The following is a 26328-nucleotide window of genomic DNA, read 5'->3' on the forward strand; positions in this document are numbered from 1 at the left end:
GGCGATATGGAGTTGGTCCTTCCACCCTGACTGCAAGCCTACTATTTTTCAGCTAGCTCTGTGAGACAGATGGAGCCATTCGCTCTGACCCAATGCTGAACTGAGACAGATGGCAGAGCTTTATCACCACATCCCTCTGTATATCTGACGCTGGAAAAACACTGCGCCTGCAGAGAGGTGTGCTACTTAAGTGCCCAGGAGAGACCCACCTTCAAAGACCTAATTTGCTTTGTCTGCAATTAAAAGAGATAATACTTTTTCTTAAAGGCAGGATAAGACTCAAACCGTAAACAACATGGCTTGTGAGATTTCAATGTTATTGGGAATAATGTTATTATAGTTCAGGAAGGATGTGGATTTCCATGTGTGTTGCTGCTGAAAAGTCGCTCTGAGACATTTCTTGCCAACATGTTCAGTTCACATTAATTATATTTTCGAGGACGCATTACTAAAGCCACATCTGCTTCACAAGACTTAAAAAAAGAGAAAAAAAACCTCAGATAGAGTTTCTCCTCCTGGATCATTTTCTAGTGACCCCCAACTGGGCATTGGATAAGGAGAGGCTTTAGGGTTGACTATGATGCCCAACATGGAAATAACCCTCCCAATACTCACTATCTAGGTACGCTTATGAAAAATGGTCATTTAGGCAACGTACTGAAGGGTTGCTGGAAATTTCCTGAGTCAGTAAAGTGGGTGGGGAAGGGATGACAGGGGTTGGGGATGAGGTGGGGTGCTTGGTGGGGCAAAAGTTGGTTTCTCTTTAGAAATACAAAAGATATTGATCGATTAATTTTGCTTCCCACTGTACCAATATCGGACCTTTGTAAACTTAATTTATCTGGGGTTGATATCTTCATTTACACAAATTTTACCCAGATTTAATATTATGCTTCACTTTTTCATTGCTGAAGTTTTAAACAAACCAATGATGTTACAATGGGTCAGTTAAAGCAATACCGTCAGCATTTGGTTCAGAGTGCGTTGCTCCAATTCTAGCTTCTTTATCAGATCAAGGGCCTCCCGTGTCTTTCTGTGTTCTGTAGCCAGCTGATGATCGAAACTTTTACCTTTTAATTCCAGAATTTTCTCCAGGTCCTAGAGACACAGTGAACAAAATAAGCACCCTCAGGAAAATCATGGGATAATTGCCATTGAAGACAATACTTCTGTGTTCATACATCCCTTCCTTTCCTGAAGACGCAGATTCATCAAGTGGAATGATTCCTCAGGCACCAGCAACCCTTCGACACCGTGGCCAATTGGACTATCCATGAGCACAGTGTAAAATGTTGGTTATTCTATCATGGGGGCATCTCAATTAAAGGTCTCAAAACCAAACTACATCTATCTTTACCCAATGCCCATTTATCCATTTTTCAGTAGCTACTGGTGCATAGCAAGCAGGAGCTGGAAATCTTCCCAAGACCAGGTGATCAAATCAGTTTTAGTGCCTTTATTGATGTCCCATCTCTGATCAGCCAACTCAGCACCGGCCAGATGTTGAACCTGGATCTTTCTAATGGCACAATGTCCAGTTCTGGTGTTGCCAAGTGACAAAGTAATGACTGTGGAAGTGCTTAGCATGTAACGACTGATTAAAATGCAATGTCGCCATTGAGAATGTGTAAGATAACTAAGTTTCTTGGTACCAATGTTTCAATATTACTTGAAAACTCTCTTAGAAAAAAGAATGCTATGTAAACCTCAACAACAATGCAAATAAAAAGCCCGTGCACATGGGAGTGTTCAGGACATCACCTGGTGGTGACACAGCATACAAGACTCTTTTGAGGTGAACTCCTAACAAAAGATTCAGAAACATATCAGATATATTTTAGTTGCAGTGGGAGAGGAGCAGTAAGGCGGGCGGGTGGGGGGGGGTATTATATATATTCAACTTCACTGAAACTGAATCTTGATTAAAAATATGAGGGCTCCTGATTAAAATGTAAGTTTAAGTTTATTTTTTTGTGTCACAAGAAGGCTTAAAATAACACTGCGATGAAGTTACTGTGAAAATCCCCAAGTTGCCACACTCCGGCGCCTGTTCAGGTACACTGAGGGAGAATTTAGCATGGCCAATGCACCTAACCAGCACGTCTTTCAGACTGTGGGAGGAAACTGGAGCACCCGGAGGAAACCCACACAAACATGGGGAGAATGTGCAGACTCCGCACAGACAGTCACCCGAGCCAGGAATCAAACTCAGGTCTCTGGCGCTGTGAGGGTAGCAGTGCTGACACTGTGCCACCGTGTCACCTCAGTTCCTAATTACTTTTTTGCATGCCTGGATAAACGTAGCTCCAAGAATATTTAAGAAACTTGATGCAATCCAGCACAAAGCAGCCCCCTTGATTGACACCCCCATCCACCCCATTAAACACTCACTCACTCCACCTCCACCACTGACGCATCATGGTTACAGTGTGTAACATCTACAAGATGCACTGCAGCAACTTGCCAAGGTTCCTGGAACAGCACCTTCCAAACCTGTGCCCGCAACCACCTAGAAAGACATGGGTAGCAGGCACATGTAGGTGTACCTACACCACATGGTCTGTAATGGTTGAAGAAGGCAGCTCACCACCACTTCTTCAAGGAGAATTAGGGATGGGCAATAAATGGTGGCCTTGTCAGTGATGCTCACATCCCATGAAGGATTGAATCCGGTAGTTATGGAGAGGTTTGCCCTTGCTAAAATGATTCCTTGGGAGTATTAGACAAAGGGAATTTACCAAATAAGAACATAAAATAGTGGACTAAAAAGGATTAAGTACTTTTCCACTTCAGGGATCAAATCCAATCCAAACTGATGAGATGAATTTCTCCAGGAGACTATGCAAACCCTGAACAAAATACATTTGACAAATCACAAACCTGTTGAAAGTCCACGATAAATAATCTGGTACCTAAATGACAGTAAGAAGTCTCACAACACCAGGTTAAAGTCCAACAGGTTTATTTGGTAGCAAAAGCCACAAGCTTTCGGAGCCCCAAGCCCCTTCTTCAGGTGAGTGAGGACTCGTGTTCACAAACAGGGCATATAAAGACACAAACTCAATTTACAAGATAATGGGTGGGCCATTATCTTGTAAATTGAGTTTGTGTCTTTATATGCCCTGTTTGTGAACACGAGTCCTCACTCACCTGAAGAAGGGGCTTGGGGCTCCGAAAGCTTGTGGCTTTTGCTACCAAATAAACCTGTTGGACTTTAACCTGGGTGTTGTTAGACTTCTTACTGTGTTTACCCCAGTCCAACGCCGGCATCTCCACATCATGCCTAAATGATAAGCAGAGGGGCATATCTTATTGAGTTTGACACAAACTTTAATAAGGGAATCCCATTTTGCATTCATACCTACATTATTATAATGAATGAATAATGGAAAATATATACACCTAAAGAGACCATTTGAACAGCTGGTGTGGAAAAGGAAAAAAATCACTGGAGCACAACTGAGTTGTTTTAACAAGTTTGGGGTGGGAGTGTGTGGGGGTGGTAGACAGGAGCAGCTTTATCCTGCATGTAATGTGTACTAATGCGATGGCCTGGGAGAGTCTGGTACAATTATGAAAGACAAAATAGCATTACAAACTACTCCAAACTATATAACACTATTATTGATGACCTTAATAAACACTAAAACGTACTCTGCTTTAGTTGTTTTTTAAAATGCTGATGGAGAAAATCAGGCCAGAAACTTCAAGGTGTTTTGTGACATTAGCCTAGACCCTAGGTTTTACATATGATTTTGGCATGGGTGAGCATAAGGTGCTTCACTGCAGGTGTGATTCACGTGACCCCCAGGAAGCTTTTATCAAACAAACTTTATTTACGAACACAGTTAAAATATAACAAAAAGAATTAGCATAATTTTTACTAATTACAAGACTTAAATGTGACACAGTATAACTCCTAACAGCTAGCTATCTCTGTTGTTCCAAGGTAAAGCAACATCCCACAGACACAAATCTAGTCAGCACAAAATGAGTATACTCACTTGATGCTGGATTTTCAGCTTTGTAACACCCATATACAGAAATGCAGGCCAGCTGTTTGCAGAGAAGGATATATTCTGCAAACAGCCAAACTTCAGAGGGATAAAGGCCATCCCCACATCCCCACTTCTTGCCTTCAAACAATGACACAACCTCAAACAGACCATTGTCTGCAGCAAACTACCCAGCCTTCAGGAGAACAGTGACCATGACACCACACAAAAATGCCACAGCAACCTCTGCAAGACGTGCCGGATCATCGACACGGATGCCATCATCTCACATGAGAACACCATCCACCAGGTACACAGTACATACACTTGCAACTCGGCCAACGTTGTCCACCTGATACGCTGCAGGAAAGGATGTCCCAAGGCATGGTACATTGGGGAGATCATGCAGACGCTACGACAACGGATAAATGAACACCGCTCGGCAATCACCAGGCAAAAGCGTTCTCTTCCTGTTGGGGAACACTTCGGCGGTCACGGGCATTCGGCCTCTGATCTTCGGGTAAGCGTTCTCCAAGGTGGCCTTCACGACACACGACAACGCAGAGTCGCTGAGCAGAGACTGATAGCCAAGTTCCGCACACACGAGGACGGCCTCAACCGGGATATTGGGTTCATGTCACAGTATCTGTAATCCCCACGACTTGCCTGGGCTTGCAAAATCTCACTAACTGGCCTGGCTGGAGACAATACACATCTCTTTAACCTGTGCTTAACCCTCTCTCCACTCACATTGTCTGTACCTTTAAGACTTGATTACCCGCAAAGACTCGCATTCCAACCATTATTTTGTAAATTGAGTTTGTGTCTTTATATGCCCTGTTTGTGAACAGAACTCCCACTTACCTGATGAAGGGGCAGCGCTCCGAAAGCTAGTGGCTTGTGCTACCAAATAAACCTGTTGGACTTTAACCTGGTGTTGTGAGACTTCTTACTGTGTTTACCCCAGTCCAACGCCAGCATCTCCACATCATAATTTCCAACATAGCAACACTTAAAAAACGAAACCTCCAGCTCCAGGGAGAGTAAAACCACTGTTACCTCTCTTAGCTTCAAGCTGCTTCTGAAAACGAAACTAAAACCTGGAATGCTCTAGGAGAAACAGCTGTCCCCTCGCAGATCTGACCTGTTAATTATCCAAAAATCAAGATCTACTCAGCAATCCTCAAAGACCACTAAAACCACAGAACACTGCATTAGTTCAGGTTAAAATCAACATGATACCAATTATACTGCCTCAGTAAGAATAAAGGACACCTGCTACAAACAACAAGGTGCTGACAAAACATCCTGCAAAAGAAAGACACATTACTATCACACTGATTACTTAATTATTGTTATGGGAAGGGCGATTTTCTGTTCCTTTGGCACATACAGCAATATAGGTGTTGATGTATTTACAATACAGCACAGCCTGAATTGTGTACAAATACATTGGTTGGAACTTTACCTGTCCTGAATTGCATGTAGCAGTGTTGTGGGTCAGGTAACCACTTACAATTGAAGAGGACTCTGCCACTGCTCTGTAATTCTGCCATATCTTTAGTATCCAATTTCTCAGTTTATTGACAATCACAGATCGCTGGCATGACAATTACCCTCCTCCTGTTCTTCATTCTCCTCAGATGCCAATCTATCTGCACTTTCCTCTTCCTACAGCTCCACCCCTCTTCTGCAGTCTGATGTTATGAAGGGTACAGAAGATCACAATTGTTCTAGAGATCGTAGATGGGGCAAATTGAAGGGCACCTCCAGATCTGCCAAAGCACCAGAAGGACATATTTAGCAACCCCATGGCTTGTTCTACTAATGCCCTTCTGATTATGTAAATTCCTATTATATTTCTCCTCTAGTTCACTGGTAGGATTCCTTACAGAAGTTATCAGTCAAGCCTTTAGAGGGTAGCCTGGTCTCCAAGAAACTAGCTGCTGATGCTCTGTGGGGAAATAAAAACCAGTGGGAGATTCGCCATGCTAAATTGTCCGCTCGGGTGGAATTTTCCAGCCGTGCATCCCCAAGACTGGAAAATCCCACCCCAAGGTCAACGGACCTTTGCATGGTCCGACCTCTGCTGCTACAATTCCCGTGGTGGGTGGGACGGGAAAGTTCCACCCTTAGTGTCTCAAGATGTGTATGTTAGGGGATTAGCGGGGTAAATATGCAGGGTTACAGGGATAGGCCCTGGGTAAAATGCTCTTTCGAAGAGTCAGTGCAGACTTGATGAGCCAAATGGTCTCCTTCTGCACTGTAGGGATTCTATGATTCGATGTGACTGCTGCAGAATGATTTGATTTGATTTGATTTATTATTGTCACATGTATTAGTATACAGTGAAAAGTATTGTTTCTTGCACGCTATACAGACAAGGCATACCATTCATAGAGAAGGAAAGGAGAGAGTGCAGAATGTAGTGTTACAGTCATATCTAGGGTGTAGAGAAAAATCAACTTAGTACGAGGTAGGTCCATTCAAAAGTCTGACAGCAGCAGGGAAGAAGTTGTTCTTGAGTCGGTTGGTACGTGACATCAGACTTTTGTGTCTTTTTCCTGACGGAAGAAGGTGGAAGAGAGAATGTCCAGGGTGCTGGCTGCTTTTCTGAGGCAACAGGAAGTGTAGACAGAGTCAATGGTTGGAAGGCTGGTTTGAGTGATGGTCAGGGTTTCACTCACGAACTTTTATAGTTTCTTGCGATCTTGGGCAGAGCAGAAGCCATACCAAGCTGTGAAGCAACCAGAAAGAATGCTTTCTATGGTGTATCTATAAAGGTTGGTGAGAGTTATTGCTGACATGTCAAATTTCCTTAGTCTTCTGAGAAAGTAGAGGTGTTGGTGGGCTTTCTTAACTATAGTTTCGGCATGCGGGGACAAGGACAGGTTGTTGGTGATCTGGACATCTAAGAACTTGAAGCACTGATAATTCCATGGTGTAGATAGGGTCATGTTCTCCACTACGCTTCCTGAAGTTGATGACTATCTCCTTCGTTTTGTTGACATTGAGGGAGAGATTATTGTTGTCGCACCAGTTCTCTATCTCATTCCTTTACTCTGTCTCGTCATAGTCTAAGACCTGACCCACTATGGTGGCGTCGTCAGCAAACTTGAGGGTGTTGTCACATGTGCGCAGTCAATGACTCCCTGTACCAGTGAGCATCCAGCTGCTACAGTGGACCCGACAGCCTTTTGTGTTTGACTGCCTCAACTCGTCGTAGCTGGGAAAACAAGGCATCAGTGGAATGGGAGATGCAGTTTGGACAGCAGATTGTGAGATGCTGCTGATATCACCGATTAATCATAGAGTCCCCACACTGCAGAAAGAGGCCATTCGGCCCATCATGTCTGCACCAGTAACAATCCCATCCAGGCCCCATCCCCATAACCCCACATATTTACCTTGCTAAAATGGTAAAAATGAATTTTCTTCAGAATTCTTTGTCAATCTTAATTTCTACCTCTACTTGCAACTCTGAATACTTCATCTTAAGTCCCATAAATTTATTATCCTGTAAACCAGTAGATGAAGTGCCCTTCACAATGAGATTGAAAAGTAAACAAGCAGGTAGTTTCCATCATAATCTGAGATTTAGTATTTTCCTTTCCAAAAAAGTTAATTGCTTTTTTTAAACTCTCAAAATATTTGATGCCTGATGATTTTACCTAAGAGCAGATCACTGCTTTAGGAGATCAATAATGTAACATTCATTTCATCCAAAGGTTTTTCAACACGACATTCTGATCCCACTGGATGCTACAAATACTATCGCAAATAGAGATCAATCTTTTTCTCACCTAGAAATACTTTTGCTGCCTGAATCTTACAATAAAAATGCTGAATGACAGAACCCAATACTCTGCCAGATCACAACACATTCGAGCTGTGTTTCTGCTATTGTAACGAGTTGATTGTCAAGCAAAATCTCTCCACCTCTGTTTTCATTCTGTTAGTTGCTCCTTAAAATCTATACTCCCTTCTAACCTAAATTCTTGTTTGATAAAATTTCAGTGAAACATCTTGGGGTGTTTTACCACATTATATGTGCTATATAAGTGCAACTTATTGTTATTCAGAGAAATGGAAGGCCAGGACATTGGGAGCAGAGGCATGGGAAGTGGGATAGATACAATCAAGGGCCTTCTTGAGCAGAGATGAGGACAACTCACGGCAGAGAGAAAGGGAAAGTTCAGACGTTGTGTGCAGTAAGTGGAGACATCTGAGCAAATACAATGGGGGGAAGGGTGGAATTATTACAGTAAGAAGCGGAGGTCATCTAATAGATATCTCTAGAGATTACCCCATTCTTTGAGAGGAATAGAAGGAATTCCAGAAATGAGAAAGAGATAGGAATAAGCGATGGATAAAGGATGGATGCAAATGAAAAACAATGGAGCGATTTTCATCTCAATACTGCTCCACTTCCACTTAAATACAGATTTCCCTACAATCACCAAGCACCAAGGGCAAGTAAAGGATTAGAATAATTTCTTATAGTTGTATGTAGTGAGACTCTCAGCTGGTTCTTTGATCTTTCTGGTATGCAAGGCACCACATGCTATCAAAAGGTCCCATTTACAATGAACTAGATAGTGTAAGTGGCTTAGATATATACCTTCCCTTCTTCGGAAATGGATTTGAATCCAGGGCAGATTGGTAGGTTGAAGGCCTTTGTCTGATGGTTTCAAGGCTAGAATGTGGAATGAGCTTGCAAAAAAATTCCAGATGGGTTCAGGCTCTTTGAGCAAACCTGCTATTGACATTGATATGAAAGAGGAATTGTACATTTCTTTCCTGAAGCTGTTAGTATGGAAAATGGAAAGCAATTATACTGGTACTTAATAAGTTAGGTTGAACAACCTTGTGAGTCCATGGCTGCAGTGTGATACCTGGGAATGGTAGTTGCTTACAATGTATGACCAAAATTAAAAGTTCTTCTTTTCCCAGAATTATCATTCACATTTGCGTAGTTTACTCTCTTATTTAAAATTAAAACACTGGCACGTTGATTGGTGGACTGCTATTTGTGAACACGAACTTAACTGAGAAAAGGGGGCAGGCCACAGTGACGCCTAGTGGTGGGATTGACATCAGCATGTATTTACATTCATGAATCTTTCTAAACTCATAATCCAGGAGCAGTTTGAGGATGTTCACATTTGTTTCTTCAGCAGAAATCCAAATCCCTCACATACTCTCAGTTATTGGTGTCTGGGGTGCACAATTATTCCAAAATTAATAACATCACGTAAGCAAATGAAGGTACACAATTTTCTTCAGTTTTCCCTCAGTAGTTCCTCATCTCATGACACCATTCTTCATGTGATAACGTATCTAACAAAGGGACCATGTCACTTATACCTGAACATCACAGCTGAGCAATCTCACCCATTGGCAATATATGTCGCAAACTGCTGTGCTCTGAATTTCAAGCAGCTGAGAAACTCTGTAGGTGCCATGTTTCTGTATGGCCAAGCCATGATTCTGTCTGATCAAGCCATGTTTCTATATGATCAACCAGCACTTCAGAAGGCGCATTAAACTGAGGCCATTCCCTGTCCAGGTATATTGTAAGGTCCCATGGCATTATTCAAAGAAAAGCAGGGGTCTTCTCCAAATGTCCTGTGAAACATTTATCCCTCAACAAACACCGCTAAAAACATTTATTTTATTGAGGTTTGTAGGATCGTGCTATGAATAAATTGGCTATGTTTGCCTGAACATTGGACTTTGGAAGAGCTGAGAATGTAAAACGCACGACACAAATGTAAAGCCTTTCTTTCTTAAGCTTAGGCAGCCTCTCCTACAGTGGAATAGGCAAGTCCAATCCTGCCTTCATTTGCCATGTGTGCAATCATCCTTTGTAGCTACTGAATTAAAAAATCAATAAAGGGTATAAATCTTACGAGCATAGAAGGAAGACATTCATCTCATTGTGTCTGCTCCAGAATGACCAGCACTTTTCCCTCTCAACCCCAGGGAACTGGAAGCACAGGAAATGATTCGCATAAAAGCAAATGCTTTCAGATGCCAGAATCTGAAACAAAGACAGAAAGTGCTGGGAAATCTAGGCAGATCTGACAGCATCTGTGGGGAGCGAACAGGGCTAACATTTGGAATCTGGGTGACCCTTTTTTTTCAGATCTCAGGCCAAGACTCAAAACGCTGGCTCTGTTCTCTCTCCATGGATATTGTCAGACCTGACATGTTTCAGAGTTACACTGAAGAGGTGCCAGTGGCACAATCCATGCTCCAGCCACTCTGGATCAGTTGATGATGGTGGATAACTAGTAAGTTGCTGATTGACTTTGCCATCATAGCTGAAACCATGGACAATGTCAATAATCAGATCTTTTTCTAGGGTGGATCTGGTATGGTAGGTCAGTGGACCCACGGCTGTACACTCTGTATATATTTGCATAAGTTCATCCCAATGCCATTGATAACCACAGACAGGATTTCAGGCAAGACATGGAGAAAGCAAGTTGGACACATTTCCTGGGGATGTAAATCCAGGAAGTGACTGTATCCTCCCCCATCAATGGCGGATTGTATTTCCCACCAACGAATGTCGGAAGCTAAATTTTAATACATTTGCACCTCATTATCGTGGCCACACTCTGGAATCACCCCCCCCCTCCCCCCGAGTCAAATTTTAATCCCAAATCAGTGTGATTTCAGACTGGTGCGATTTGCAACTGCTCTTAAAAAGCGTGCATCTGAACTTTGAGGAAATTTGGAGGTGAGTGCATACAACTTAGTGTGGTGCTCGCGAACGTCCTGATACAAGGAAGCGGCACTGCAGAATTGGATGGTCGCGGGCAAATCTCCACAACAGTTGCTTCGTGGCTGGCTTGTGGTGTTGGACACACACAACTCTGCTGGAGAGGAGGAAAGGGAACCTTGGGTTATCTGCAACAGTGCAGGAAAGAAGGGACCATGGGGCAAGAGCAGCAGTGTCGAAGAGCAGGGAACCTTGGGGCAGAGCAGCAGTGTGTGGGTGTGTGTGTATTGGTGGGGGTGGGGGATGGGGGGTGTCTGGGGGCTGTCATGACTGGAGGTTGCATCAAACACATTGCGGAGCGGTCTGTCACCGCTCATCTATTGGGGGGGGAATCTGACAAGAATTTATCAAACTGAGAAAACCAGTGTGAAAGTCTTCAGCTCCACTGGTTTTCTCTCCAGATCTTGACACTTTGAAAGCAAAAAAAGTGGGCGGGGTTTGCACCGTCACTCTGGTGGGGCGGGGACTTTCAGATCGGAGCACCATTTTTAAAGGACACCTTGGTCACAAATAAGAAATAACTCCCTGTTGTGTGTGTGGTGTCTGTCTCTTTAAGACAGGATGTAGAGATGCCGGTGTCGGACTGGGGTAAACAAAGTAAGGAGTGTTGTTAGACTCCTTACTTTCTTTAAGACAGTACATCAGAAGTGAGTCACCTAACTTGAGGGACCAATGGAAACTGAAGAGTGAGTGATCACACCAGAAGGCAGAGTCCTCTCTAAAGTAGAATCATCCAGCATCCATGAAGTAAACATGTAAAGTTTGGAGCTCTGCTCAAAAGCAGCTTCATGCTGCAACATCCTCATGTACCTAAGTTTCTCTTTATCAATAAATACCTCCTTGTTCCGAACAAATCTCCGGACAACGTCGTAACAGCCACAACATAGCACTCCCCCACTCCCCACACTACGATCACAAATAGTAATTAATCTCCTCCATTACAGAGGTATCTGGGGCTTCCTCACCCTACCAATCATCTCTGGCAACCGCATCCCCCCAATCATCCCCACAACCCCTCTCCTCCCACCACAACAAACAGACAAGTCTCTGCACATGCCCCTGGCATAGGTTAGCACTGCCAGGCTAGCACCCGCCTGTCACCAACAAGGGGCGGGGAAATCAGAGAACACGATCTTGTTGGTGAGATTTGCAATTTCCAGTTTTCACCAGATTTTGAGCCCCTACCCCCCCACCCCCCACCCACACCCCGGTCGTCCCTCAGAACTGTACTAATTCCCTCTCTTATTAGCAAAGATACCCCACCACCATTTCCTTCTTGCCTGTCCTTCCTAAAAGTCAAATAACCCTGAATGAACATAGAACATAGAACAGTACAGCACAGAACAGGCCCTTCGGCCCACGATGTTGTGCCGAGCTTTATCTGAAACCAAGATCAAGCTATCCCACTCCCTATCATCCTGGTGTGCTCCATGTGCCTATCCAATAACCGCTTAAATGTTCCTAAAGTGTCTGACTCCACTATCACTGCAGGCAGTCCATTCCACACCCCAACCACTCTCTGCGTAAAGAACCTACCTCTGATATCCTTCCTATATCTCCCACCACGAACCCTATAGTTATGCCCTCTTGTAATAGCTCCATCCACCCGAGGAAATAGTCTTTGAACGTTCACTCTATCTATCCCCTTCATCATTTTATAAACCTCTATTAAGTCTCCCCTCAGCCTCCTCCGCTCCAGAGAGAACAGCCCTAGCTCCCTCAACCTTTCCTCATAAGACCTACCCTCCAAACCAGGCAGCATCCTGGTAAATCTCCTCTGCACTCTTTCCAGCGCTTCCACATCCTTCTTATAGTGAGGTGACCAGAACTGCACACAATATTCCAAATGTGGTCTCACCAAGGTCCTGTACAGTTGCAGCATAACCCCACGGCTCTTAAACTCCAACCCCCTGTTAATAAAAGCTAACACACTATAGGCCTTCTTCACAGCTCTATCCACTTGAGTGGCAACCTTTAGAGATCTGTGGATATGGACCCCAAGATTTCTCTGTTCCTCCACAGTCTTCAGAACCCTACCTTTGACCCTGTAATCCACATTTAAATTAGTCCTACCAAAATGAATCACCTCACATTTATCAGGGTTAAACTCCATTTGCCATTTTTCAGCCCAGCTTTGCATCCTATCTATGTCTCTTTGCAGCCTACAACAGCCCTCCACCTCATCCACTACTCCACCAATCTTGGTGTCATCAGCAAATTTACTGATCCACCCTTCAGCCCCCTCCTCTAAGTCATTAATAAAAATCACAAAGAGCAGAGGACCAAGCACTGATCCCTGTGGCACTCCGCTAGCAACCTGCCTCCAATCCGAAAATTTTCCATCCACCACCACCCTCTGTCTTCGATCAGATAGCCAGTTACCTATCCAATCGGCCAACTTTCCCTCTATCCCACACCTCCTTACTTTCATCATAAGCCGACCATGGGGGACCTTATCAAACGCCTTACTAAAATCCATGTATATGACATCAACTGCCCTACCTTCATCAACACACTTAGTTACCTCCTCAAAAAATTCGATCAAATTTGTGAGGCACGACTTGCCCTTCACGAATCCGTGCTGACTATCCCGGATTAATCCGCATCTGTCTAAATGGTCGTAAGTCCCATCCCTCAGGACCTTTTCCATCAATTTACCAACTACCGAAGTAAGACTAACCGGTCTATAATTACCAGGGTCATTTCTATTCCCTTTCTTAAACAGAGGAACAACATTCGCCACGCTCCAGTCCTCTGGCACCATCCCCGTGGACAGTGAGGACCCAAAGATCAAAGCCAAAGGCTCTGCAATCTCATCCCTTGCCTCCCAAAGAATCCTAGGATATATTTCATCAGGCCCAGGGGACTTATCGACCTTCAGTTTATTCAAAACTGCCAGGACATCCTCCCTCCGAACATCTATTTCCTCCAGCCTATTAGCATGTAACACCTTCTCTTCCTCAAAAACATGGCCCCTCTCCTTGGTGAACACTGAAGAAAAGTATTCATTCATCACCTCGCCTATCTCTACTGACTCCATACACAAGTTCCCACTACTGTCCTTGACCGGCCCTAACCTCACCCTGGTCATTCTTTTATTCCTCACATAAGAGTAAAAATGAGTGAATGTTGATTTTCCAGCTTCGATCTCTTTGCAGGGGCAGACAGCGCTATAGTGGTAATGTCACGAGACTAGCAATCCAGAGGCCCAGGCTAATGCGCTGGGGATATAGGTTCAAATCCCACAATGGCAGCTGGTGTAATTTAAATTCAATTAATAAAATAATTGGAATTAAAAGCTAGCCTCAGTAATGGTGACCATGAAACCATAATCGATTGTTATAAAAACACATCTGGTTCACTCACTAATGTCCCTTTTGGGAAAGAAATCTGCCATCCTTACCTGGTCTGGCCTACATGCAACTGCCCTCTGAAATGGCCTAGCAAGCCACTCAGTTCAAGGAAAATTCTGGAAAGGAAACAAATGCTGGTCTTGCCAGTGACACGCACATCCCAGGAAAGAAAAGAATAAAGAAGTCCTGGAATTACTACCTCAGAGGTCCTACTTTTTAATTTATCACCTAACTCCCTGTATTCAGCTTTCAGGAACTCATCTCTTTTTCCATCTATGTCACTGGTACCAATGTGCACCCTGACTGCTGGCTCTTCGCTCTCTCCCTCCAAAATGTTCCACAACCGCTCTGTGGCATCCTGGACACTAGCACCAGGGAGGCATCATGCCATCCTGGAATCACTTTTTGTGGTCACAGAAACACCTATCTGTTCCCCTTACAATTAAATCCCCTATCACTATAGCCCTATCCCTCTTTTTCCTCCCAATCTGTGCAGATGAATTACCTGTGGTATCACGGACTTCCACTGTATTCCCTTGAGAAATCATCACCCCCAACAGTGTCCAAAGCAACATATCTATTTGAGCAGTGGATGGCGCCCCCCAGAGGACTCCTGCACACCTGCACTACCTGCCTACCTCTACTCTGGCCGGCCATCACCCAGATATCATCATTATTTATATGGTCTTCATTTCACTGATCATCAACCCTTCACTATTATTTTTGGGCTGTATAAAGGCATACCTTCATTAGCTGCTGGCCGATTGCAAAGATGGTCACTGATCCTATCTGCACACTCCTATGATATAAAGTATCATCAGTCAGAGTGCCATGCAAATGCTGATGCATAACCACACTTACCTTTACCTAATGAACAGGTTTCACCAACTAGTTTTGCTAATATTCCATATTTTTCGCTAAGTAGATCATTTGCTTGTGACAGCTTCTCAAGTTCAGAGACATACCAGAAATGATCTCATGACGGGGAAGGGGATGGATATGGTATTGAAAGGAATGATAGCTGGGATGCATCGTCCACATCCTGATTTGAAACCATCACATGTGTCAAGAAAGCTTGAGTTGACTATCCAAGATGAGTGTCTATTGTGTGGAATCCTAGTGATTATTCCTCCTAGTCTGGTTGGAAGAGTTCTTGAATAACTACATGAAGGGCATCCTGGTATAGTCTGGTATAGCCCGATGCTCGGTGGACAGTGCCAAGGTGCCCTCTGGGCATTGGCACTTTTCCCCTTGGGCAGTGACAGGGGGCCCAGGCTGGGACCCTCTATTGTCCCCTTTCACTCCAGCGGGATTGGGCCATCAGCTCCCCATAAGTGGGAAGCTATACTAAACCCCACCGGAGTGAACCACTCCTAGTGGGGGCGGGGGGGGGGGGGGGGGGGGGGGGGGGGGGGAGAACGCTAGCGGGTCTGGAGAGTTCAGTCCCGGGCCTGCTAATGATATTTAAAATGCATTTAAATTCAGATTTGCCTAACTTCTTCAGCTCCGCTCTGATTTCTGGTGCGGAGCCATCAGCTCCGCACCAGAAATCCGGCAGCCGGAGAACCACGGAGGTCATGGTGCCCAGCGGGAAGCCGCGAAATGGCCTCGACTTGAGTCTCCCAGCCCGAATGAGAGATTCCACCCCCACAGCTTTTCTTTCTGTGTAAAACCCACAACGCCTAACATATTTAAGACATTACAATCAGCCAACAGGGTGTTGAAATATTCAGGTTTAGAGATAATAAATCCATTAGTTAGCCTTTCAACAGAAAAGGGGTAGGGACAATGCTGGGATGCAAATTAGGTTTATGCCTGCTTACAATTAGGTAGGCACTTAGAGTGTCTGCAGAAATTAAATTGGAACAAGAGTATGGGCACAGAAATTACTGGCACCGATGTTTCAAGTCCCAACCCAATTTCAGCCCATATAACACTTGACAACCAGCTCGACATGTGGTGTGTAATGGACAGAGTAGGGCGGGGGGGATAATTTAGGCAGCACTGAAGGTGTTTCTGATTTATTCTCCCCCTTTATATACGGTGGTCTATTTCCTAACCCCTCAGTTTTGTTATGGTCCTAATTTCCATTAATAACTCCACAGTAAACCTGAAATAGGATGAACTCAAAGGGTTAGTTTATTGGTGCACACTTAAAATGCAGGAAGAGTTACATTGTTGCCCCCCTTTGTATGCGTACAGTGAGAAAAGAAATGTTTATAATGCAAGAGACCACAGAGAAAATAAATATTATTTCACATAGGTTCCAGGGAGCAGAATCAGGTCCAATGAGATATTCTTTATGGAAGTCAGTTGCCTAAAAACTGATGCTGTATAATTCCCTTTTCTGGTGGTGTTGACTTCACAAGATGAGATAGGCACACAGAATGAATCAGTCTTGTAGGTGATGGTATAGAAGTTCCAGTAGATGGGACCAGGGGTTCAACTGGGCAGAGTTCCTGGTCTGTGAGGCTACTTGGATGGTAAATAGCAGACTGAGACTTTGCAGTTTCACAAGGCAATATTACTGCTTCAACAAACATGAGGTCCATGTGACATGACTCCCACCTCTCCACATTGTTTTTGCAAAGGGTGCGTATCCCTCATCTGGGTCCCTCAGATGGTTAAATGTCTCAACCGTTTAGAATTGAAAGGAAGGTTGTGGAGCCCTTTTACAAATGAATGGACTTCAGTTGGCCACCCTGGGTTACGAAACGCAGATGGCCTTTGGATAGTTCTCTTTAAATTTAGACTGTGCAATCCACAGGGAATCATTCGTGGTTTTTCAGAGATAATGGATGAGTTTCTCTGATGCTGTCAGGTAGCTTCTTTTGTTCGAGGGTTTCGGGCAAACATAGATTGAACCATTTTAGCCTTGCGTCTAATTTTAAGTTGTTAAGAGATAGCAATGAGCATATCACTACATATTAAAAAATGTATATGGTAAGATCTTAGACCCTCATAGGTAGAATATATTGTACTCTTCTGTTCTGGCTAAATATCCAGAATTCTCATATTTATTTCGTTGTTTTGTCATATCATTGAAAATGAGGGTTTACTATCTCTTTCAGACACCTTTCTAAATGTCCCTGTGCTAAATGAATCCCATTCATTGCATACTTATGATCAGCATTTATTCTAATCTATATTAAGTGTTAAATTTCAGTTGTACCTCTGCCCAGGTGAATAACCAAATTATTTTGGAAACCGTTTGTCATCCTCTATCTCTGCTACTGTCCTGATAAAATGTCCATAATAAAAATTTGGTTTCATGCAGCTTCTTCAATATAGTTTCTCCAACTAAAGAAAATCTAACCATCTCGCTTTGCCATTTAATGGCACTGCCATTGCTGAATCCCCAGCATCAATATCCTGAGGTTCACCATTAACCATAGCAGCAACAGAAATACTGTGGTTACAGGAGCTGGTCAGATGCTGGGATATCTGCAGTGACTAACTCACCTCCTGTCTCCCCAATGCTCTTCCACCATCCACTATAAATTAGGAATGTGATGGAATACTCTCCACTTGCCTGGATGAACGCAACTCCAACAACACTCATGAAGCTTAATTCAGGACAAAGCAGCCCACTTGATTGGCACCCCTTCCACAAACATTTATCCCTCCACCAACAACACACAATAACATAAGTCCATTGACAATATACACTGCAACAACTCACCAAAGCTCCTTTACAGCACCTTCCATACTTGTGACCACCTAGAAAAACCAGTGCAGTAGGATATTGGGAACACCACCACCTGCAAGGTCCCTCCCAATGCACTCGCCATCCTGATTTGGAAATATACTGTTGTTCCTTCACTGTTGCTGGATTAAATTCCTGGAATTTCCTTGCTAACAGCAATGCGGGTGTACCTATATCACAAGGATTGCAGCGGTTCAAAAAGTGACTTACCATCACCTTTAAGAATGAGCAATAAATGTTGGTTTTGCCAGTACCCCATGAATGAATAAAAAACATAGAAAAATATATCACAAGGCACTTGAGGGAGATTGGAGTGAATAAAAATAAATGCTGATCGAAAGGAGGTACAGTAATAAGAAGATAACTGAAAGTTTCATCACAGAAGAGGGTTTGGATGGGGTGGACATGAGGGTGGGGGGGCGGGGGTTGAGGTGGTGGAGGGGTGTTGTCTTAAAGGAAGAGAAAGAGGTGAAGAGCTGGTAGGGTATAGCGAGGGAATTTCACAGGCCCAGTGCCTAGCTAGCTGAAGGTTACGACATCACTGATGGGATGAAGGGATACACAAGGGTCTTAGCGATTTCAGGGGAGGTGATACAGAAGGTTAGTGTCATGAAGAGATTTCACAGAAGCAGGAGCATTTTAAATTTGAGGATTGGTAGCCAATAGATGGTCAGTCAGGTGATTGGAATGCAGAATTGGTGTGGGATCAGTGGTGTGGTGCTGCTGAGGCACACCAGAGCAATTTAAATTTCGATTTCAAGCAGACTTGGAAACTCAATGTGACCCACCGAACCCGGATGTTCAAGTGACTGATATTTGAAAAATGCTGCAAAGCTGCTCAGATCAAATCACAGGTTGGTTCCTCCCTGCATTTGCTGCTGAAAGGTTCACTCATGGCTCCTGGGCGTCCAGAGGCACTTTCTGGAGCAGGGCTGGGTGTCTGTGATAAAGTAAAGCAGTGTTCAAATGTTTGGCAGCTGGCAGGAAGTGGTTAGCATTGCTGTCTCCCAGCGCCAGGGACCTGGGTTCCATTCCCGGCTTGGGCCACTGTCTGTGTGGAGTCAGCATGTTCTCCCTGTGTCTGCGTGGGTTTCCTCCGGGTGCTCCGGTTTCCTCCCACAGTCGAAAAATGTGTGGGTTAGGTGCAATGGCCATGCTAAATTCTCCCTCAGTGTACCCGAACAGGCTTTTAAATATTGAAGAACTACCACTGCTTAAATTCAAAGATACAAGTTCACCTAGTTATTTTGAGCATTGTATAGCATTATAATTTAGTTGGGGTTGGGGGCCCATGACTTCTAACCCATTTTAAACCAAATCCATTTCAACTAAGAGAGCTTTAAACCCACTGAGATAAGATCCAGGCAACAGAGTTTTGGATGAATTGATGTTTACGGAGGTTGGAGGAAATTCTAATTTGGTAGTTTCAGGGAATGGAGGAGGGTTTCAGCAGTAATGGGCTGAAGTAGGCTAGAGGTGCGGATTGTTACAGGGTCGGAATATTATGAGGAGGATGTGCATTTGGTAGTTCAGCTCGCAATCCAATAGGATACTAAGGTCAGCCATGTTGGCTGCCAATGACATTTCAGCCAGTGTAGACGTGTACTGACAACACAATGAAGTGGGAGATGTCATTCGAGACCACTTCAGGCAAGACGCATTTTGTCACCCTATTGCTTTCTGCCAATCAATTATTATTGCCGGCTCACCTGGATCTTTTGCTGATCGAGCTCAAGTTTCTTTGTGAGATTTGTTAGGTGCCAAGTCAGCTCGTCCCGTTCTCCCAAGTTTTTCTTGTCACAGAGCACCTTCAGCTTCTGCAGGGAGTTCTTTGTTTTCCACAGCTCCGTTTCTGCCTCTTTCAGTTGCTTTGAAACGTTCCGGTCTTGCTCCTTTGACTTGCGCAGCATTTCTTTCAACATTTGCACCTCGCCCTCGTGCCTGACTAGCAGCTGAGGTAAGTTGTTCTGCTCGTTCTCAAACCTGACCAAGGCCTTCATGTGTCGGTACTGAAGCTGTCTGAGCAGTCTGTTTTCCAGCCTGGCATTTTCCAGTTCCCGCTGAAGGTCGCACACCTCATTCTTCAGCTCTTTGGTTTTGTGCAGTCTGGCTGACAATATGTGGCGAGTCACTGGATCAAACTCTTGTCCGGCGGGTTTCATTTTGGTGTAGTTTTGTGATTTATTCTTCACTGCAGATTGGTTCAAATGTTGCAGCATTTTAAGTGTTGGTTTTGCTTGTGCTAAGAAGGGAAAGAAAAGGTGAAACAAGACCCTGTCATTATATTGGCTACATTGAATGATACAAATGATAAAGTTACGTCTATATTCAAAGATATTTGTCACTGGATCCATCTCCATACAGCTATCAGTATGGCTTCAGCCTGTTTAATTTCTAATTTTCCAGTGGGAAAGAGGTGAGGGGAAAGTGAAAGCCGGGCTCAGGGCAAAGCACTCTCCAGTTGTAATATCGAAAGCAAAGTCAGGTTGGGTATCTGAGAAAGGATAAAATTGTTCTCGACGTTTGTTTCATTTCCCATATTTTCTATTGCCATTTACATGTGTTGCCATGGAAACTGTTGCTCTGGACTAGTCTGGAGCTCAGTCCAGAACTCCCCGGGCCAGGAAAAGCTGCCATCAGCTGCTTTCTGCCAACTCAACCTTGTCCAAAATATCTGTTCCCATTTAAGTGAAGGAAGCAGCTTCAGGGCACGGACAAGCTGTTCCCATTAATCTCAGAAGTAATGCCATATGTGAGCAGACACTCAGAAATGCACCACTCCAGGGAAATAAATAACCAAAATAAGGATATCTCCTTTCAGGTCACAGCTGTATACTTTCCAGAAGGGATCATTAGTGATGGAGAGCAGTCACTTTGTTGTTTTATTTTTTTCTGTCCCTATCCTAGGATTGCTGAGATTAATTGTAAAGTCACATATGTGGTTACCACACAATGATAAGAAATAACACAATTAACAGAAGGAAAGCCATCTATATATCCATAGAAGGCTTAACTGAAGGTAGCTTTCCTGATGCTTGTGTAGAGGCCAGGAGGGACTGAGGTGGGGTACAGTGTGGATTGGAGGTATTCCCAATCACTGTGGGCAGGGAGGGGCTCTGATCTTGTGGGGTGAGGAACAGGTTCGCATGGTGGGGATGTAAGGGCAGCACAGTGGCACAGTGGGTTAGCACTGTTGACCCACAGCGCCAGGGATCCAGATTCTATTCCCGGCTTGGGTCACTGTCTGTGTGGAGTTTGCACATTCTCCCCATGTCTGCGTGGGTTTCCTCCAGGTGCTCCGGTTTCCTCCCACAGTCCAAAGACGTGCGGGTTTGGCAGATTGGCTCTAGTGTCAGGGGACTAGCTAGGGTAAGTGCATGGGGTTATGGAGATAGGGCATGGGGGGATTGTGATCGGTGCAGACATGATGGCCTCCTTTCGCACTGTAGGATTCTATGTGGGTAGGGATGGTGCTCTTTGGGCAAGAACTTAACTCTTCCATGCAGCAGTTCTTTCTTGCTTTCAGCTGGGAAACCTAGCCATCGAGCCTTAAAGCTCAAATCTGAAGCGCCCAGTAAGGTATTTAGAAGGGAAGCCTACATCCTGGGAGCAAATTGGTCACCATTCCCCCCTTCAGCTTCAGCTAGTGGTGGAAACGGGCAGATTCCAGACAGGCTGGGTTGAGTTCAGATTTCTGATCTTGCTCACTCTAACATCCCGCCTTACACAAAGCAATCTGTTTAGATTGGTAAAGATTGGCTTTAGATTGGTACCACTGGTCGGCGCAACATAGAACATAGAACATAGAACATAGAAAGCCACAGCACAAACAGGCCCTTCGGCCCACAAGTTGCGCCGATCACATCCCCACCTCTAGGCCTATCTATAGCCCTCAATCCCATTAAATCCCATGTACTCATCCAGAAGTCTCTTAAAAGACCGCAACGAGTTTGCCTCCACCACCACCGACGTCAGCCGATTCCACTCACCCACCACCCTCTGAGTGAAAAACTTACCCCTGACATCTCCTCTGTACCTACCCCCCAGCACCTTAAACCTGTGTCCTCTCGTAGCAACCATTTCAGCCCTTGGAAATAGCCTCTGAGAGTCTACCCTATCCAGACCTCTCAACATCTTGTAAACCTCTATCAGGTCACCTCTCATCCTTCGTCTCTCCAGGGAGAAGAGACCAAGCTCCCTCAACCTATCCTCATAAGGCATGCCCCCCAATCCAGGCAACATCCTTGTAAATCTCCTCTGCACCCTTTCAATGGCTTCAACATCTTTCCTGTAATGAGGTGACCAGAACTGCGCGCAGTACTCCAAGTGGGGTCTAACCAGGGTCCTATAAAGCTGCAGCATTATCTCCCGACTCCTAAACTCAATCCCTCGATTAATGAAGGCCAGTACGCCGTACGCCTTCTTGACCGCATCCTCCACCTGCGAGGCCGATTTAAGAGTCCTATGGACCCGGACCCCAAGGTCCTTCTGATCCTCTACACTGCTAAGAATGGTACCCTTCATATTATACTGCTGCTTCATCCCATTGGATCTGCCAAAATGGATCACCACACACTTATCCGGGTTGAAGTCCATCTGCCACTTCTCCGCCCAGTCTTGCATTCTATCTATGTCTCGCTGCAACTTCTGACATCCCTCCAAACTATCCACAACACCACCTACCTTGGTGTCGTCAGCAAACTTACCAACCCATCCCTCCACTTCCTCATCCAGGTCATTTATGAAAATGACAAACAGCAAGGGTCCCAGAACAGATCCCTGGGGCACTCCACTGGTCACTGACCTCCATGCAGAGAAAGACCCCTCCACAGCCACTCTCTGCCTTCTGCAGGCAAGCCAGTTCTGGATCCACAAGGCAACAGCCCCTTGGATCCCATGCCCTCTCACTTTCTCAAGAAGTCTTGCATGGGGGACCTTATCGAACGCCTTGCTGAAGTCCATATAGACCACATCCACCGCTCTTCCTTCGTCAATGTGTTTGGTCACATTTTCAAAGAACTCAACCAGGCTCGTAAGGCACGACCTGCCCTTGACAAAGCCGTGCTGACTACTTTTGATCATACTAAACTTCTCTAGATGATCATAAATCCTGTCTCTCAGGATCCTCTCCATCAACTTACCAACCACTGAGGTTAGACTCACCGGTCGGTAATTTCCCGGGCTGTCCCTGTTCCCTTTCTTGAATATAGGGACCACATCTGCAATCCTCCAATCCTCCGGAACCTCTCCCGTCTCCATCGACGATGCAAAGATCATCGCCAAAGGCTCCGCAATCTCCTCCCTCGCCTCCCACAGTAACCTGGGGTACATCCCATCCGGTCCCGGCGACTTACCAACCTTGATGCCATTCAATAGTTCCAACACATCCTCTTTCTTTATGTCCACATGCTCGATCCTTTCTGTCCACCGCAAACCAGCAGTACAACCACCCAGATCCCTTTCCACCGTGAATACCGAGGTAAAGTATTCATTAAGCACCTCCGCCATTTCTAACGGTTCCGCACAAACTTTTCCCCCTTCACCTTTTAAGGGTCCTATGCCTTCACATCTCATCCTTTTACTCTTGACATATTTGTAGAAAGCCTTGGGATTCTCCTTAATCTTACCCGCCAAGGCCTTCTCATGACCCCTTCTCGCTCTCCTAATTTCCTTCTTAAGCTCCTTCCTACATCCCGTATACTCCTCTAAATCCTTAACACCTCCTAGCTCTCTGAACCTTCTGTACGCCTCTCTTTTCTTATTCACCAGGTTCATCACAACCTTCGTGCACCACGGTTCCCGTACCCTACCAACACCCCCCTGTCTCATCGGAACGTTGTCATGCAGAGCTCCAGACAAACATTCCTTGAAAATCCTCCACTTTCCTTCGGTACTTTTCCCCAAGAATGCCTCCTTCCAATTTACCCGTCTAATTTCCTCCCTGATGACACTGTATTTCCCTTTACTCCAGAGAAACACTTTCCTAGCCTGCCTGATCCTATCTCTTTCCAATGCTATCGTGAAGGAGATAGAATTATGATCGCTATCCCCAAGATGCTCACCCACCGAGAGATCCTCCACCTGTCCAGGTTCATTAGCCAGCACCAGATCAAGTACAGCCTCTCCTCTAGTAGGCTTATCCACATACTGTGTCAGGAAACTCTCCTGGACACACCTAACAAACTCCTCTCCATCCAAACCCCTAGCCCTAGGGATATTCCAATCTATGTTTGGGAAATTAAAATCTCCCATCACGACAACTCTGTTATTCCTACATCTCTCCAGGATCTGTTTCCCCATCTGCTCCTCAACATCTCTGTTACTATTGGGCGGCCTATAGAAAACACCCAGCAAAGTTACCGACCCCTTCCTGTTCCTAACCTCCACCCACAGAGACTCCGTAGTCAATCCCTCCACGGCGTCCACCTTCTCTACAGCCGTGACACTATCCCTGATCAACAGTGCCACTCCCCCCCCTCTCTTGCCTCCCTCCCTGTCCTTCCTGAAACATCTGGAAAGGCCTCAGGAAAATACAAACACTGCCTCAACATCCAAGAGCGAGGGCAAGATTGACTCAAATATCATGTTCATCAAACAACAGCAATTCACAGCTAAGCAATAGAGATCCTAACAAATGCGAAGTAGTGGCTTAAAAAGAAAGCAGTTCGTCTTGAATTAACCTCAGAATGGATTTAATAAGAATTTGTATTTAACTGACCTCAGGCCATGCCTATTCATGACAGCTTGACTTAGGGACAAACTAGATAATCACAGCATTACCTCAGCAACAAAGCAATATGTTGTGTGTTACATAATAATATCTCCATTGTCTTTATAATAACTGATTCTGTGACTTACCATAAGCAACCTCACGGGAAAACCAACGGCGTATAAGATAATAGTCATCCATATTATTTTTGAGTGGACTACAGCAGATTAAACTCCAGTAACGTTGAAGTGATTACATCACAATTTTCATTTTTCAATGGTGATGTAATTGAGTATAAACTGCTTGCCCAATGTCTCGTGTAAAATACGCCACTACAAAACCAAATAGAAAAACTCTCCCACCAGTTCCACGGTCTGGCATTAATATTATGTAATTAAGATGTAGGAATGACTAACAGGTAATTGATGGTTCCTTGAGGTTATGAGCTTTTCTTCTGATGTTTGTGACATTTTATCATTCATCTCTGACATTGAATGACTCATCGCATACAATTTTGGGCGGCACGGTGGCACAGTGGTTAGCACTGCTGCCTCACAGCGCCAAGGACCCAAGTTCGATTCCTGGCTTGGATCACTGGCTGTGTGGAGATTGCACATTCTCCCTGTGTCTGCATGGGTTTCCTCCGGTTTCCTCCCCCAGTCTGAAAGACGTGCTGGTTAGGTGCATTGATCTGAACAGTTGCCAGAGTGTGGCGACTAGGGGAATTTCATAGTAACTTCATTGCAGTGTTAATGTAAGCCTTACTTATGACTAATAAATAAATATTGACTTTGACTTTTTTGGAACATTTTTTTCCCAACCTTTTCCTTTTCTGTGTCTCACATTCTATACTGTTTCACTGCAACCGGAATCTCTCCAGTACCACAGAGGACCATTCTTTTTAACCTCGCTTCCTTTCCCGAAGATCCTTATATCTGCTGCGGTATCTATCTCTATCTATCTCGGTAGCTGGAGGTCTATGGGCATCAAAAGCCATCTATGTATCTCAATCAACTGATCAGCCTTTCTGTATGGGCGTAAGCATTCCATTTGACAATGTTGCACATCACACAAGGATCTGTTCTGATTTGATAGTCATATCTAACCACTATCCAGAAGAGGTCACTAATGATCAAGAGCACAGATTTGTTTGTTTCATCCAGCCCTAGTCTAAGGCTGCTGAGATTAATTGAAATACCATAGCTGGAGTTAACAGATTACAAGAAGAACTAAAATAATTAGCAGAAGGAAAGTTAGCTATAGATAAATACAATGCTTATCTGATAAGTTAAAGGGTTAAAGTAAGTCAATTTCAGTCCTGTCTTTGCCAGGGAAGTTCCAGTTGTTGCTTAGTGACAAGCAATGAACTGAGAAACATTTGGGAATGTTCTCAGTTGAAGGTTTACTAGATAGACTAATACCCGAAAAGGGCAGGTTGTCTTATGAAGAAAGTTTGGAGAGGCCAGACTTGTACCCACTGTAGTTTAAAAGAAAAAGAGGTGACCTGATTTAAACATATAGGCCGGAATTTTACTGTCTCGGGAATCAGAGCGGGTGAGGGTCGGATCATGGAAATGTTCATTGACCTCGGGTGGGACGTTATGGTTTTGGGGCAAGCAAGGCTATAAAATCCATCCATAAGATCCTGAGGGGTCTTGACAGGGTGGATGTGGAGAGGAAGTCTCCTCTTGTGGGAGAATCTAGAACTATGCGGCGGGGGGGGTTCACCGTTTAAAAGTTTGGGGATGCCCGTGGAGATAAGGATAATTTTTCTC

At 44.6% G+C, this 26328-nt stretch overlaps 1 protein-coding gene across 1 annotated transcript in view; it reads right to left on the reverse strand.

Moving 5' to 3' along the window:
- Positions 1-20063, reverse strand: part of LOC144506068 (lebercilin-like protein) — a 78169-nt gene extending 58106 nt beyond the window's left edge. Inside the window, exons 1-2 of the mRNA XM_078231885.1 lie at positions 19554-20063; positions 961-1098 (exon numbers count right to left, since the gene is read on the reverse strand). Coding sequence (XP_078088011.1) covers positions 961-1098; positions 19554-20063 — 648 coding nt within the window. The remainder of the gene's footprint in view (positions 1-960; positions 1099-19553) is intronic.
- Between the last annotated feature and the right edge of the window lie 6265 nt (positions 20064-26328).

The sequence above is a fragment of the Mustelus asterias genome, chromosome 17, assembly GCF_964213995.1.
Source record: "Mustelus asterias chromosome 17, sMusAst1.hap1.1, whole genome shotgun sequence".
Taxonomy (NCBI): domain Eukaryota; kingdom Metazoa; phylum Chordata; class Chondrichthyes; order Carcharhiniformes; family Triakidae; genus Mustelus; species Mustelus asterias.